Source organism: Nesoenas mayeri, assembly GCF_963082525.1.
Source record: "Nesoenas mayeri genome assembly, chromosome: 2".
Lineage (NCBI taxonomy): Eukaryota > Metazoa > Chordata > Aves > Columbiformes > Columbidae > Nesoenas > Nesoenas mayeri.
Window position 1 is genome coordinate 95,966,863 of NC_137543.1, and position 17,404 is coordinate 95,984,266.

The following is a 17,404-nucleotide window of genomic DNA, read 5'->3' on the forward strand; positions in this document are numbered from 1 at the left end:
AGCCTTCTCTCCCTTATATTGTATGCCTGAGTCCAGTTTTTCTCATGTCCTTGCTTCATACATACTACACACTGTCAACACCAAAAGCAGGTGCTCATCTGTCTCATCTCCCATTCCTATATTTCACAGTGTTCTCATCACAAAGATATGGACAGTTGATTTCTTCCAAGCCATGGCTTTGGTTATCACTCGTGTAACTTAACTGACATAGGTGTCACCTACATTCGACTTCACGTTTTATAAACTACAAAATAACTTATCTTCACATGACTGTAATGTCACTAGCTGCTTCATTCTTATTTTTGTTGGTTTAAGGTTAACAGCCTCATTGCAGCTTCTATGTATTGACCTAACTAGAGATGCCTCTGCGAAATGTGTCCCAACTCCTCTTGAAGAGATAGAAAGTTCCTCTCAGTACAGAAAGACTTCTAGAATATTATCTCTCTTACATTTCAGCTTGTCTGTCACTCTGAGATTTTAAAGTGAATGTTGATTCAATCCACTCAGGATAAGAGTATGAAGTTACCTCTTCAGCTTACTTGAACATCACATGACAAGTTACAAACTGTTTCCAGTAAAGGAACTCCATCCAGAACCAGGCTTGGAGCAGACACAGCCCCACACACTTCACTTTCCATACTGCAGCACCTGTTGAGTTTGCTTTTGAAAGACGAGAGCTATTAGTTCAGTGAAGGGCTTAATTAACCAGCTTTGCATTGCCATGGCCTCCTTATAAGCTGGTCTTCGTCCCACAGCAGCATTCTTGCTCGGGACAAGAGGGCTTCACAGCAGACTAAAATAAAGTTGATACCAACTTCATAACAGCATACTAACACCATTGTGTAGCTGTAATAGTATTTCTTAGCCACCAAACTCCCAAAAGTTACTGTAGTGCATAATGGAGCTTTTCGAAGGCTTGTCCAGCAGAAGCAGTTCACTGATGGATTACCTATGCTTTCAGGCTGTTCTGAAGAGGCTGTATATTAGCATTTTTTTCCTCTACGTACCACTCGGCCATCCAGCTTGTGTCATGTTTACCGATGAGCCCATGGTGCCATCAACATCAGCTCAGATAGAACTTGAAGTAAGCCCATTTTTGTAAGAGCTGTCATGATTTGAATCCTGGGCAGCTGACATTTCATGTACATTGATGATGGTGAGCACGTGTTTCATATCTGGTCTGGTTTTTTGATAATTGAGAGACATACTCTCTCTTCTTAGGCATGTCTAAAACAAAACAGAAAGGAAAGCTTAAAACTGAGGGTTCCTAAGAAAGCAATTTTTTTTTTTAAGTGTGAAAGTTCTACTTTTTCTCCTTGCTACTCACACCTTACACCTTTTTGATTTGTCACCAGAAGCATTCAGTATGCAGCATCCTTGCTCAGTCAAGGAGCTTTATAGGGCAAAAGCCTTAGTCACAAAAGGAAATTTATATTTAATTCAAATTTTCATATAAACAGACATTGCATCAAACTCTTGCAAGTTTGTTACCACCTGCCTTCAGTACAGGTCTACGTCCAAAATATTTTCAACAAGTTGTCAAAGTCAAGCCCTATTCCTGACACCAGTCCTAAACTTAATGTTGCTGTTGAGTTTAGCAGAGATAAGGCACAATCTCTACTAAAGGAGAGTACAAGGCAACCTGTAAGAACTTAACAGGCATTTGAAATAATGAAGCTTACTTGTGATATCAGGTCGATATTAAACTTTGCTGAAAGCTAGGTTGATACTTGAGACTGTACATCACCCAAGAGTAAGATACATGATAATTCCACCAGGGTGGTTATCTTCACTACACAGCTCTGCTTTTTTTTAACTGCACCACTAAAACTGGGACTTTTTTTTACATATGGGAAGGAGAGCTTTCTGTAGAAATCTGAAATTATTTCAGGACACTGAGCAGAACAGGGGCATCTGTCTCTTCTGAGTGATATCCTTGCTTTCATGCTTTCATCCTAACAAATTCCTACAAGATTTATCTTGTCAAACCTTAGTCTGAACGGCACAAATTACTGGCAGGATTGTCAATCTAACAAAGAGACAGGCATAAATTTAATTGCTCCCTGAAGATACATGAAAAGCTACATTTAGCTGCAGCTAATTAGATATTCTCCAATCAACAGTTATGATTCATCTGCTGAGGAGCAAAACAAGAAGGCAAATATGAAATAGGCAACAAAATTTAAATCTGACCTCCCAAAATGCTGCGGTTGGTTTGGGTTTGTTCCTAATTAGAAACGCAGCCGGTGTTGCTCTGTACCAACACTCAAGGCTTGTGCTGCCTCTAAGCCAGGGGACGCAGACCTCTGCATGTGGCGGTGGCTTCATCGCTGCCATAGACAAGGTTTAGTCTTGCTCCTGTGCAGTGAGCTTCCCAAATACCACCTCCTCCTCCCACCTTTCCTAGAACTACCAGCTAGCATTGGAGTTACAGATAAAGCCTCAAGGAGGTTCTTTTGTGAGATTCTTAAAATGTCTGTTTCACAAGAAAGGCAGAGCTTCACAAAAATGCCCATCTGAAATGGGGTTATCATCAATCTAGGGGTATAAAAGCTGAGGCAAAAAAACAGGTGGATTTGAACTCGTCCATCATGCTGTCACACGAAGCAAAGCCATGGGTAGAGAAGGGATCCCAGGGGCCTGTGCTTCTATATCAGGTAAATGCTGTTCCCAAGTACCAAACCAGAAGAGCTTCTGATGTGCCCTTAAACTGCAGAGTAGCTTGCACTCAGAGTAACTGGAAGCAGAAAAGGGCACCAGGGTGCAGGAAAATGACTGTCTGGTTTGAGTTAGATCAGGGTGCAGTGAAGTGTTTTGTCTCTTTGGGACTCCATCCTGTGTTCCTCGTGCACCTGAGTTTCCTATGGCTTTGAAAATACTGTCTATTTAAAGGATTTGGTCATAAATTCAGTATGAACACCAACATCTGACCAGCTATTTTAAGGTGCTGCTAACAGAGAAAATGAGTGGAGGTTTTTTGTTGGTTTTGGATTATTTGTTTATGAGAAAGGTAATTACTTACACAGGTAAAAAAGATGAGCAGCAAATAAAAAATCCCGAGACAAGTCAGCATGAAAAGCTCAGCTTTGTACTTTTTTAATTTTTCATTTTCTATTCCAGGGCAACCTAAAATGTAAAGCAAAGTGTTACATTGTTCTAGTATCTGTAAAATATTGTTAAACAGTTGCCTTAATGAAATGCCATGTGGAGCATGGGACAGTCAAAAGCGCCTACCGTACCTGTTACTTTTAACGTGACTACGCTGCTCAGATTGTGTTCTCCACTCTGTTTCTCCAAAGTGCACTTATATGTCCCACTGTTTCGGCTGGTCACATTTTTGATCCTCAGTGAAAATAAGGTGTCATTGGAGAGCTCCAGGGACCCTCTGAGTTCTCTTGGATAATGAGATTCCACATCAAGGACTTTCCATGTTATTCCTTCGCCATCTCCTGCCATCTGGAAAAGACAAATATATTTCTTGTCTTGGGCAACAGTGTCATCCTGAGTTTTAGGGGAAAGAGTTTTAAAGCTGGCTTATGGCTGAAAATGCAGAGGCTGAAAAGAGCTGGTCAGGGATTGGGGAACCTCAAAAACATCTAATACATTTATGCTCACAGTTAAAAAGTATTCACTTTTTTGATAAATAGATACTATATTTTTAAATAGATACTATAGAGCTATTCTGTAATGGCTTCTTAATCTGCCTCACCCGGACACAATCCTGGTAGAGATGTAAGATGAGAAAAGGCAGCAGTAGAGTTTGCTCTCAAAGTGTCTGCACAGAGGCCCTGGAAGAGTTCAAACAGAGAGAGACAACCCAGGGGGATGGAGCAGAGACAGCGAGAGGCAGCCCTACCCAGCTGGCAAGCTGTGGCCATGGGTACGAGACATCCCCAGGAGTGTGGCAGCAGGCAGGTAGGTGCCACTGCTGCCTGTGCTTGCCCTGCTGGCACACTTGTCACCGCGTACGCCGCAGTGTGCCAGCTCTGCCAGTACATGCTGGCATCCTCCCAGTGATCCCACAGCCCAGAGGTCCCAGCCCTGGAAACTGGACTTTCCCGCGCCAGTTTCTGCGCAGCTGATCCCTGAAAGCATGGGGTCTCTCTGGAGGAATGAGGGTTTCCTCCCACCCCCTCTCCACTCTTTATTGGAACTAAAGAACAAAAATTGCTTCAACTCCTTCAGATTTGGTTGCATGAAGGTCACCAGCAAGTTCTGGTGCACTTGGGGAGCATTCGTATGTTGAATTTCTTAATTGTAACCAGAAGACCTACATTCCTTGGCATTGCTGAGAGGCTGCTGGAGGAATGAAGTGTATTCCCAAAACAGTTTGTACTGCGGGGCGATAGGATGCATTGAAAATGACAATTGGCTGGGAGCCACAAAGAAGAGAGAAATCACTGACTTGATTTGAAAGATGGGAGAAGGGTTTGAATTAGCCCATGTCCATTCTTATTCATCGACATCGCTCCCTGGGATTTGAGGCAGCGTGCTCTCCATGAAGGTTTCCTGAGTAATGAATTCGACCTTTCTGTGGAGCCAGAGCCAGCTCATACAGTTCAAGGCTCAGCTTTTCAGCCAAACTTATAACTAATGTAAGCCAAGGCTTTATTATTATGATGATTTTATTTTAATAGACACATATTTGGGTTGCATGTCAGTGCTTACTTTCTATCAGTATAGCTACTTTATCAGGGCATAACAGTTGCACTGTAAATTACTGAAATTAACACCATTTATTCATGCTGAGACTAGGAGCATCTGGTTCCCCTTTTGTGTATTTGCATGAGGAAATCATACTCAGGAGTCTGGAGAGAAATCTGGGCCCTGTGTTCCATCATACTTTGCTACTTTTGCATCCCTAAAATGGTGTAAAATAAGCTACAAGTTGGGGAACTTTTCAGGAACTGTGGATTCAGACTAAAGCACAAGATTTTGTTAATTGTAAAGATCTTTTCTCAGAAAGCTTGGGGTTTTTCAGCACATCAACTGAAACACAAAGCAGTAATTCCCTGGGGCTTTCCACATTTTACCCAGCAAGAGGGAAGAAAGTACCTTCTTCCTCTTAATCCCTCAGTAAATTTACCCCAGCTTCTCTTTCTTATTATGCTCAACATCAAGCACCTATGAGACAAACTGTATCTACGGTGGGTTTCAGGCTATAGGGACTTCACTGTGCCACAGGGATTTAGATATTTTCAGGCACTGCGCATTGTCAGAGATGTGGCCAGAGGAATTCCAATACCCAGGCTGGGCTCAGCTCTGGTTACAAGTGGGTCAATAGCAGTTAAGTGGATAGAGTTGACCTCCCTCAGATCTAATTTTTGCCACTCTCCCTTCCCTTACCACCCCCTGCCTCAGTGAAATTTAAAACTGCCCACAGGGCAACTGAGAGAACCAGCCAGGCTGTCCTTCACATTGCCCTAAAATGCAGACAGGAGGTCTGAGTTACACACAGAAAATTAGTTTTGTGTTTGTTGTATTGGTTTGGCGGGGGGGGATTGGATTTGGTTTGGTTTTTTTGTGTTTTTTGTTGTGGTTGGTTGGTTGGTTTGTTTGTTTTTCTCCATTCACTGGTAGCATAAATAATTGCTGTCTTGGGTGGTAAATGGTACTGTGATTCTCATGGCTGAGACTTGGGAACCAGAAAACACTTTGATCTTTCTGTATGCAATTGTAATCACCACTGCTAGTATAAGGGAGAAGTAAATTAAGTCCATGTATCCTATGCCTGACCATGCGCTTATTCCCAGTAAGGTTTTTGGTAAATGATTGACATTCCCTATCTTAATGGGGACACAGAGATAGGATTAATGATTGCCTCCTAAACTCTTTGAGGTGCTCAGCTTAAGCATAGTTGCTGTCACAGGTACAGTGACAAAGACCCCGGAAACAAGCAAGTCAGAACTTGGCCTTGCTCAGACCTGCTCTGTGTAAGGCAAAGCACAATCCATGAAGCTGCACTAACAAAATGCCTTTCCCCAAAATAGAAGAAAAAATCACTTTATGTCCTAATCTGACTGCCTCACTTGTGGAGAAACCAGTTGCAATCTGGATGAGGATCATGAACCTTTGTATTTGGGGAGGAGGAGGAACAGTTCATATATATGGGTTTAATTAGGGGGTTGCATGCCTCACCTTCTTCATTAAATTTTTACTCTTTTTGAAGAGCAGAGGCAGGAAAGCAGTCTGTGGTGGTGGTGGTGTGCCCTGCAATCTCCTCACATTTTTTAGGTTACAGAGACATCTGGTGGCATTTTTCCCAGCCTCTACATGCAGTGTGTCCAACCCCACTCAGATGTCATAGAAACCCTTTCTCTGATGCCTAAATGAAACCTTTTCCACTGCAATATTATTTATTACCTTGTTAAAAAAAATAATAATAAAATTAACCACTCCCTTTTAAAATTCTTTAAGTAGTAAGAAAACATCTGAGCAAATTTTAAGTGTGTGTCCCCATATCCCAGCCATGTAAACAGAAGTCTACAAGATGTTCAGTAAGGTCATCATTCTGCCTCTTACTCTATTCAAGCTAACCTCTCCCCCACCCCAAACCTAATTAAAATTTAAGATTACAAAAATGCCACTTTCTATGCCACCTCCTGTGAATTACTTGGCGGACTCTCACTAGACAGATCATTTCACAGCTCAAGCTCCCATGATAATCCAGCGCTAATTCACGCCCAGTGTCCTCCAGGTGATACCACAGCCCGAGGTAAATGCCAGGGGTTTTACCTAATTAATTCCACACAAGCTTAGAGGGATTGAAGCAAGTGCTGTTGGTGGCAGCAATCCACTTGTGTAGGGACCATCTTCTTCTTTAATCAGTGACAAAATATCTTCTGCCCACATTTTGTTTGTGGTTTATTTCCCTTCCACCTTGTCAGCGAGCAAGCTATGGTACACCAGACCCCCCTTTTCCCCACCTCCAAAGGGAGGAGAAAAGGGAGGTGGTCTTTTCCTGTTCCCATGTTGGCTGCTAATGGCTTTACCAAAATTCAAAAGGCAAATGATGAGTCGTGTAGTGATGGGTAGAAATGCTAGTGAATCTAATTGCATTTAAAGGGTCTTGTTGCCATTCTGTCTGCTGGGGGTTACTGAAGCAAGAATTTAGCTGGGGAATGGGGACCTGCAGGCTGGCAGCACCATTCCGCCTGTCTGCATAAAACTACCCATTAAGAAAATTAAACAACAAAAGAAATGTGCATTTATTTTTGTCACAATATCTGTGACAGGCTTTGTCAGAAATCATCTGGGGGGACTAAGTCTGTTTTTCTCCATCACCTTCATGGCAATGAGAAGGAATGCTATCCCCAGGGGCTGATACTGAGCGACACCTTCATTAATGACATGGACACTGGGACAGAGGATGCACTCAGCAAGTTTGCAGATGACACAAAGCTGGGAGGAGTGGCTGATATGGCAGAGGGTCATGTTGACATACAGAGGGACCTCAACAAGTTGGACAAATGAGTTGACAGGAACCTCATGAAGCTCAGTAAATGGAAATGCTGAGTCCTGCCCCTGGGGAGGAACAGCCCCAGGCACCAGTACAGGCGAGGGCCAACCTGCTGGAAAGGTCCTGAGGGTGTTGGTGGACACCAAGCTGCCCATGAGCCAGTGAAGAGCCCTTGAGGCAAAGGCCAACAGCCTCCTGGACTGCATTACGCAGAACATCCCCAGCAGGTCAAGGGAGGGGATCCTTCCCCTCTGCTCAGCACTGGTGAGACACATCCGGATGCTGGATCCAGTGCTGTGCTCCCCAGTATAAGAGAGACTTGGACATACTGGAGACAGTCCAGCAAAGGGCCATAAAAATGATTCAAGGTTTGGAGCATCTGGCCTATGACAAGAGGCTGACGGAGACAGGACTGTTCAACCTGAAGGAGGCAAGGCCCGGGGGCATTTTACCAATATGTACTTGATTGCCAGGGGGACAAAGAAACTGAAACCAGGCTCTTCTCAGCAGCCTCCAGAAGCAAGATAAGAGACAATGGGCACAAACTGGAATTCAGGAAATTCCATTTATACATAAGAAATAAACCTTTTTACTGTGGATGTGGTTGAACGCTGGAATGGGCTGCCCAGAGAGGGTCAGGAGTCTCTATCCTTGGAGATATCCAAAATCTAACTGGACACAGCCCTGAGCAACCAGCTGTTGTTGACTTACTTCAATGAGTTTAACTGAAAGTTACTCTAGTTTCTAAAAGCTTGAAAACACTTGATCTAAATAGGCTGCAATTTTCCCACATGTATTCTCCCATCAATTGGCTGATTCCTGTTAAGTTTCTCCTAGCCTGGTGCTTTTTGGTGAGAATAGTGGTGGTGACACAGTGGATATTAAAACAGGATAGGTTTGATTGAAAATAAAACTGAGCTGATCTATTTCTGTTCTCTGACTGGATTAACTATGAGAAATAGGTAGAATAATTAGGCCTCCAAAATTTAAGTGCTCTTCAGCAAATACTTCTTTTTCAGAGAACTAAAAACAAGGTGGAAGAAGAAAGAGGGGTGCTTTTCTTAGTCCTAGCTGACTGGGGTTTAGCTGCAGTTTTGAAAACTGCTACAGCGTTACATGACAGTGCCACTAGACAAAGTCAATTCACCTGTGCTGTAGTACTTGCACCCAAGTAATAAATTAAAACTTAATTTTATCTTGTCCATGTGCAAGCAAGCAGTTGTTAAGTCAGAACTCATGTTCTCTGCTCTCATTAAATACCTTTTCTCATAGAACTTTTCCCAGGCTAAGGTGTTACATTGGCTCCCATGTAAATCAAAATGCCAATATAATCCACTTTTGCCATAAAGGCAAATTTTTATTTCAAACACAAGGGTTCAGGTCCAAAACTGATGTCAGTTTAAAGGTGGAATGTACTAACATTAATTTATTTTCTTCTGATGGTGGGATGATTGTAAAAATGGTTTTATTTAAAATTATACCAGGAATAATGGCCAAGTTGAAATTTCTGACTGCTAAAGAGATCTAAAAACTACACACAACCAGAAGGAATTTATTTTGTGAAGCAAAATATCTAGAATTCTGGCAATGCCTGACACCCAGAAACTGAGCTGAAACTGCTTAATAGGTGTGTTTTTCAGCACAAAAGCACTTTAATGTCTCATTAGTGCTGAAGATGCATCCATATGGTTCCTATAAAGTGTCATGTAGAGACACCAACATTAAATCTGCAAAATACAGATATAAATTGTGGGCACATGTGCATGAACTCTGACAGTGCTTTAGAGGGGAAACAAAAAGGAAGAAAAACCAAGCCCGACCTCAAAACAAGAGCAAAGGAACTGCATGTGACACACGAGCCAGCTGGAAAAGCCCTATGACTCAGTCACACAACCTCTTTACTTTTTTTTAGCTAAGGGCATCCAGTACTAGATCATGTCAGGCAAAATAATTGTTTTGGTTATGAAATCATTTCCACTGTTCCCTTCTTGTCTAAATCATTAATGTGTTGGAGCTACTTGGAGCTGAATAGATGTCTGAGAAGCATTTGATTGTATTTCTTATGTGTTAGAAATTAGACTGAAGTAATTTAGCAACTATTTACCTATGCTAATAGATAATAGCTATGCACATTTAGCAAAAGTAATTTCCTTTGAAGGGAGGTGCAATTAATATTAAATGTCTATAAGGTTTATTCTTATTTTGCAATATGACTTGCCCCTCTAATTCTGCCACAATTTTGTATTTTTCAGGGAAGTGTTTTAAAGTTAACAGGATTCTCTCCAGTGAAGTACAGCCTTCTTTCCTCTTCCTCGAGATTTGTTTTAGATTAAGACTCTTCTGGCTATCACATGAACAAAACAGTAAAATATCCACTGGTATTTCATTTGTGTGTGTTTAAACTTGGTTTTCAAACTGGATATAAAGTGGTAATCATGAGATTTTATTGAGTGGTTCTCATTTCCAATGTACTGCACAAAGAGAAACTGTTCACTTTTCAATAGCCCTCCAAGGCAAAACTGTAAGTAAAGTTTCATTGCCAAGATTTTTGTTTTGTAGGTGGGCTACAGAGATTCAAACCAGTATTTCCATACACAACTCCAGTGCCTGAGTGCTTATACAAAAATAACCTAGACTGCACTTCTCCACTGGCAAACTTCCACACTGCTTATACACAGTTTTATGGTATGTAGGTTGCCCAGCATTCCTAAAAATGGGCCTCCTTTAGAGGTGTACCATCATTATGAAAACTCCTTCCTAATTTTCTCATGGCCACATAGTGAATGGAGTGAGACCTGCACCAGGCTGGAAGACGACTTGGTGCTCTACCTTCCCCCCAGTGGGCTAGGTCTGCCTGGTTCAACTATTTCTAAGTAAAACTCATTTTGTCTGAGCTGCGTGACTGTGGTCCTGATTCTGCACAGAACTACTCACACACGTGACTTCACACATGTGAATAACCTAATTAGCACCAAAGATACTGGGCACACAACAGGTTTGCAGTACAAGACATTAGCAAAAGTAAAGGCATGCAATCCATTCTTTTTACTTCCAGTTGGATTTAGACACCAGAATACTAACTCCTTTAAACAATTATTTAACCATACAAAACTGAAAAGGCAAGTACTTCTAAATAGCATCCTTGTTGATTTTTTTTTTTAAGCAGATCATAGCAAACTATTTAAAAGTACCCCTTAACTGATGAGAGCACACAGAGGTGCCAGTGGGAAGGAAGGAGGGGGGTGTTCACCCTGCACAAACAGCTGCACATACAGTGCTGTAACATTCTCGCCATCATTTTTTTAAAGTGTCAGAAGCAAAGGTTAATTGGTTGCATTTACTGCACAGTTTAAAGTGACCTCATACAAAAGATTTAGCCTAACAGCTGCTTGAACTTAGCAGTCTGAAATTTCATACCGTTTGTTGGAATTACCTTTTAATTAGCCCTTTGGGGGTATACGTGGTGTTTATTGATTAATCCTTCAGTAGTTGTTTTTTAAATAACAGATTAATACTCTCTGGGTAGCCCACTCACGTTCTGCCATTCTCCCACCCTCCATTGACAGTGTAGGGTGGGGACAGCAGCGCACAGCCAAAGCAATGAGAAGCAAGAGCTTCAAGATGCTGCCTATTTATCTACCCCCACAAGCAGGAGAAGCATTGCGTCTTCAACACGAGACACTGAGCTAAAATTACTTTTTCCTGTCGAGAGTCAGGCTGTTAACTTTGGTGCTGTGCCTTTCCTAATACGGCTGTGACTGTGGCTTGGGCTAACGTCACCAAGAGTGCTGTTAGCTGCCTGCGCCCACTTCCCACCTCCCTCCTGGGATGAGTAACCAGAGGACACAGTACCATGGTCAGTGTTACCAACCCCTGAGGATGGTGGCAAGAGCTGAAGATAACTAGATTTTGTTACTTCTTGCAGTTTTGGCAGTGCCAGCAAAGAAAAAGGGCATGAGGTCCTGGCATGATGGGCACTGAGAAAAGTGACTTTTCCTGAGTCAGATGAAGCAGGAAGAGCGAAGAGACCATGGAGAGAGAGGAGGTTGGCAGGACAGGGCAAGAGAGGTGCAGTGGCAGTCAGGACCATAACAGGACTGTTGAAGAAGGGGCACAAAAAAACCACATCATCAAATATCACCCTCCCCTCCATGTGCAGTCTGTTTTTGACCAGATGGAACTGTAAAAAGCTGTGAGACAACACAGAACTGGGTCCACAGGGTTTTCTTACATTCTTCCACCAGGGCAGTGGCTTTTGGGTCCTGTTTGCTGCCACTGAACTTAGAAGGCCATTCTTCCGGAGGATCCCCACACTTCAGCCTGCTGAAATTGTTTTTGTTTTAGTTGACTTCCAGCACTGGTTTGGGGGACAATTTTCAGAGATTCAGTCAACCTCTCTGTTTATTCTTCCCATACCAACTCTGCTCAACTCCACCAGGTCCATTAGACTGCATGGTCATCTGTAATGACCTCCCTGCCCTGCCTAGATTCTGTGGGAAACATGGGGCCCTAAGTAATTAGCACGTATCGTATGGAAAATACATGTCCTTATCCAGCTTTTGAAGCAGAAAGCAAAAAAAGAGTAAGTTGATACCTATAACAGCTCCCATAATAATGTTCAACCAAATGTATTATTCTCTCCTTTCTATCTCCCACCTGTGCTTAGTTCAGCATTTTGGAAAAAGAAAGGCACTAGAGATGCTGCACTTGCTGATGGGCTGGTACATTCAAAACAGCTCTTTGAGGGTTAGGTATTTTTGGATTACAGTTGTCATCTAGTCCGTAGGCAGATGCTCATTGTTGTACCAGCACTGAAACTCAGATGCGTTGCAAGTTTCAGCCACAGAAGCCTGATCTAGCAGTGTTGTTTGTTGGTTTACCAGAGGGAATAATTTAAAAACTTTATCTGACCAAACTACTGAGGAAGCCAAGGCTGTGGCTTTATGTTCTGGCAGAGATAAATTAACAGTTTTCACTCACCAAAACCAGGGTTTTTTCTCTTCCATTGCTCTCCCAGCACATGGGAAAGTAATTCAACTCTGTAACCCACAAAATCTTAATGCACAGATTTATTTTCCACTATTGCAAGAAGGAACAGCGAGTTGATTTAACAGGGAACAAGAGGACCACCAGCATTGACCCCTGGTAAGTAGCAGGAGTGTATGGCTGGGAATGATGAATGGGGGAGAACAAAACCTTCTATTTTTCCTGTTAGTTTGGCTCACACCCTAAGCTGAAATGAGGCACTGAAATGCAAATACACAGTACCATACAGCAAGTCAACAGCCACTTCTTCACCCACTGTGCAACTCTACCTCTCTTTCTATAAGAAATTTTATCTTGAAAGCGTTGAACAGGATTTTCTGCTCATTAGCCAATTGATCCTTGTAGCCCTCCTGCAAATAGGTCGTCAGCAGGACAGTCAAGATGTGACTTTTACTTTGTGAGTGGAAAGAGATAACTCCAAATTTCTAGCTCTCCATCTGCCTTCTGCATACCCTGCCCTTATGCTCACCCCCACTAGCCAAAACTTCCTAAAGAATAGCAAGTACTTGTGTATTGCTTCTATTCCAAAGAAAAAATCAGCTCCTAATTGGAGGGGAGATTCCCCAAGGGACATCACTGATGTTGCAAAGTTTAAATACCATTTTTTGGTCTGAAATAAAATCCTGGAAACACTCCTCTTTGTAGTAGGATTTGGCAGGCTATATGTGGGGCATCACCTGCATCCTGATTCCTGGAAGCCAGCAATAGTTAGATAGAAAAGCAAGCCGAGAACAATTCAGGGATCATACTCGAATAGTCTGTCTACAAGGACATGGAAAATTCCTGTTCTTCATGATCAGCTCAAATGCTTTCATTGCTGCCCTATCTCAGCCGCACTGACAGAAGGGTGCCTCTTCATAAAATAACCGATTTTGTACAAGACAAGCCAGGATCAGGCAAGAAAGCAAAGCAGACTGCTCAAGTAACTTAGCCTATTTCCTTACTTTATACCAAGATGCTCTCTGGTAGGTGACAGAGGAATCCCAAAGAACTTTACAGGGCAGCAGCACTTCTTCGTCACATCTCACAGCAACATCAGGGACCGCCACAGAAGCCCCGTGGATCAAGCACCAAACTGCAAAGCACAGGTACACATCACCTTTAAAAGGGATTCCCTCAGTAATATCTTCCCAAAACATGTCCCCAGAAAAGAAGTGTGAAAGACCAGAATGGAAAAGGCAAGGCTCCACACTTACCATTGCACATGACAATGAGCAGAGCGCAGACCATTGAAGACATGGCTTTTGCTGCTTCAAGTGACAGAGCAACAGCAGCGTGCCTCTTCACAGGACAGACTGTGAGAGCAGACTGAAATGGCTACTGCTTCTGGAGTGATATTTCTGGAGGCAGACTGGGGAATCCCCCTAACCACCTATCTCAAAGTTCCGGGTCACAGGGAAATTCCCTACGTGTAGAGATCAGTGCTCCTCCCATTCAGTCTGTTAGCTCACTCCCATTTCTACAACTGCCTGCATGGGTAGCATCTCAACTCCCTTGATTTCTTTGGTTTTTTTCTCCCCGCTCTGTGTTGATCTGAACAGAAATAAGGTTGATCATAGGGCACTGTGGATCAGCACGAAGGGCATCAAAATCAGCACTGAAAGAATCTCTCTCTGAGGGACAAGGAAAAGGGTTTGTCAGCCTCCCAAAATCACAGAATCACAGAATCTCAGAATGTTAAGGATTGGAAGGGACCTCAAAAGATCATCTAGTCCAATCCCCCTGCTGGAGCAGGAACACCTAGGTGAGGTTACACAGGAAGGTGTCCAGATGGGTTTTGAATGTCTCCAGAGCAGGAGACTCCACAACCTCGTGGGCAGCCTATGCCAGTGCTCTGTTACCCTCACTGAGAAGAAGTTTCTTTTCAAATTTAAGTGGAACCTCTTGTGTTCCAGTTTGAACCCATTACCCCTTGTCCTACCATTGGTTGTCACCAAGAAGAGCCTGGCTCCATCCTCGTGACACTCACCCTTTATATATTTTTAAACATGAATGAGGTCACCCCTCAGTCTCCTCCAAACTAAACCTTCCCTCTGCAGTTCTAACAGAGCAGTGTCTGTGCAGGGGCTGGCCATATGCAGTGGCATTTCTGAAACCACATTTAAACCCTCAGGTCATAACACCAGAAGGACACTGTGATTTGAGTCTAAGGTCTAAGCAGGAGTTTACAGCATGGCTGAGCGATACAAACTGTACTTCTGTAATATTACATGTGTAACATGTAGGCACTCAGGATATAGAAGCAACACCTCTTAGTGTATTCTGTAATTTTCAAGGCAAGCAGGGGCAGCTAGAGTGACATAATTCTACCAAGCTATATGCTGGAAAATTTCTTCATGAAAAAAATAATCAAGGCATCTCCCAGAAGAGGTTTTGTTCAGACATCCCCTCTAGATATCTGAAAAAGAAAAAAGTCCTTTCCTTGTGATCTGCAAGAGCCATTTCCCCCTGAAGAATTTTTGAGGAAGTCTGAGGTTGATCACAGAAGCATTTACAAATTATGAAACTCTGAAAATTGCTGACATGTTATTTTTGGAAAACAGTTCTGGCTGTCTTTAGGCTACTGAGATCATGATGGAGAGATGCCATTTAGGAGGGGTTTTTTAGTTTTGATGAGGGAAGAATGTATGGTCAGCCCCTTTTGAAAATGAGATTCCTGGAAACCAGACTGGGCACCCTAAAGCCAAATCACCTCTAGAAAGCTTTGTGAGGAGAACTCAGTTTGACAGGTCCTCAGCATGCAAAAATCCAACTCAGAAGGGTAAATGCTGTGGGTGGGTATCACTTTCAGAAACTCCAACCTGTGCTGTGAGGGAAGTCAGACAGCAATTTCACTGGCCTCACTGTTGAAATAGCCTACTTATTTTTAAAGCTCTCTGTTTCTGTCTTCATTGACCAGTATAGTAACCATAACAGGCTCTAAGCTTTACTTTTCTCTTTGTGTTTTCGAGTTTCAAGAACCTCAATCCATTACTCAGAAGATAGGTACAAGTAATGTGTAAATCCCAGCAGATCTCTCCAGTGGGAGAAAATCCTGGACTCTCACTTCTTTCTCCTGTGTGAAATAATAGAGCCCCTGAGAAGACAGAAGTGGGTAGGGGACATTGCTGAAGGAAATCTTGGAGAGAAGAGGGCTCCAGTTAATATATTTCACAGCTGTTCTTCACTAAAGTGATGGCTCTCTTGCCCCCATGAGTCAGTCTTGCATCAAGCCCAGCATGAAGAAGGGCACTCAGCTCTCACCCAAGTGCCTCTTTGTGCAAGTCCTGCAGAGCTATGTATTTACCCTTCATAAATCAATCCAGGGGTAAAAACCTTTGCTACCTCCCTTCTCACTGGGGGGAAACTCCCAGTGAGCAAACCACAGTAAGCTCCTGCCCCTGCTGTGGGTCAGCCCACAGCAATCTTTCCCAAAACGGCCTGACTAGATGTAGTCTAGAGGGGCTGAGGTCGCACATTTGCCCACACAGAAGTGTGCTGAAGGCAAGCATAAAGGGTCAGGCTTCAGTTTAATCTGGGAAATGTACACGCCACACATGCTTGCCAAGGTAATGTTAAACAGCATTCTTCCTCCATCAATTAAAATACAGGAGTCAGGATTCTGAAAAATACACTTTAAACTTTTTTTCCCCTCTAGGACAGGCACAGCTTCCAGCAAAACAGCTCTTTTCCTCCCAAAATATTTGCAAGCTCAGCTGCTGCTTCATAGCACAGCATGTGAAGCAAGAGAACAAGATATGAAAAACAAAAACTGAAACTCCCTTTGCTGGGGGAAGAGAAATCATTTTGCTTCTAAACTTTCCCTGGTTGGGATTTTTTTCTTTAGGGAAACTTTGAACCGGGCTGTACTTTCCGTTCTAACTTTTAATAACCTTTGTTTGGTTTCAAAAAGCAAATCTATTATCTCCAGAGCCCTGGAAGTTGCTTCCAGTTTCACTGCAGTCCTGAGCAGTGGAAGTAATGGGAGCTCAGCAGGATAGGTTTGGGTGTGGGAGTGAAGAGGCAGTGATTGCCTGTCAGCCTTCTCCGTGAGAAACAGATCCACATCTCTGCAGGGCCCTCAGGAATGGCAGGAGCTGCACGGTTATGTGAATAAGTGGAAGTTTATTGTTAAATGCATAGTTCTGTGGACCTAATGAGACTTGCTTTCCTACAGGTGTGTCCTATTGCCTTTTCCTCTCTTTCTTTCACCCATACAACTCGCTATACCAACCATAAGCCCTCGATCTCACTGAGCAAGAAGCACCATCTGCTCTGTTGAGTCCAGAGCTGTACACGTGATGACTGACATTAGCAAGCAGTGTGTAAAACAGCTGCATTCTGCCTACCTTTCCCTTAGCAAGGGCACTCTTTTGGGTCTCTGACTTCAACCCACATGCTGATTTTCATGGATTTCATAGGCACTTAACTCTCTTTGAGCCCAGATCCCTCTGTCAGTTTGATAGAAAGCAGGTTCAGAACATACTGGCTGACAGACAACCAGATGACATGATCACAGAAATTTCCTTCTCTGTGGGAAATGAGGCTAGAAGCACAGGGATGTGGGATGGATTCACGGGATAAGGTGAAAAAGTCAAGACTATATTTTTTCAGTGTTGACAGAGTCTTGAGAATGCTGTTCATGGAACCGTATCCTTTTTCCTTGAATCAGGTAGGTGCTGACTCCCTGAGATATTTGGGTAACAGATCTTCCTTATTTTTTATAGCAGTGTATTGATGTGAAAGATATGTCAGATTCCTTCTTATTTCATGTATTTGCCTCTGGTGCCAGGGTTTATCAGGAACCACAGAGTTTAAAAAACAAAAAAAAACAAACTCACACCAAACCAAAAAAACTTGGGACTCTACAAGAAGTCCAGAGTTTTCCACAATAAAGTATCAAAGGTTAAGACAGATGTG

The 17,404-nt window shown here is 42.8% G+C and overlaps 1 protein-coding gene across 1 annotated transcript; it reads right to left on the reverse strand.

Moving 5' to 3' along the window:
* Positions 1-1,068: 1,068 nt before the first annotated feature.
* On the reverse strand, positions 1,069-13,799 carry CD83 (CD83 molecule; the record flags this gene model as incomplete). Its single annotated transcript, XM_080364169.1, is given in 7 exon segments — positions 1,069-1,227; positions 3,023-3,126; positions 3,240-3,456; positions 7,922-7,967; positions 7,969-7,970; positions 13,450-13,580; positions 13,702-13,799. Coding segments are annotated over 7 exon segments (702 nt in total). The 5' UTR covers positions 13,745-13,799.
* Between the last annotated feature and the right edge of the window lie 3,605 nt (positions 13,800-17,404).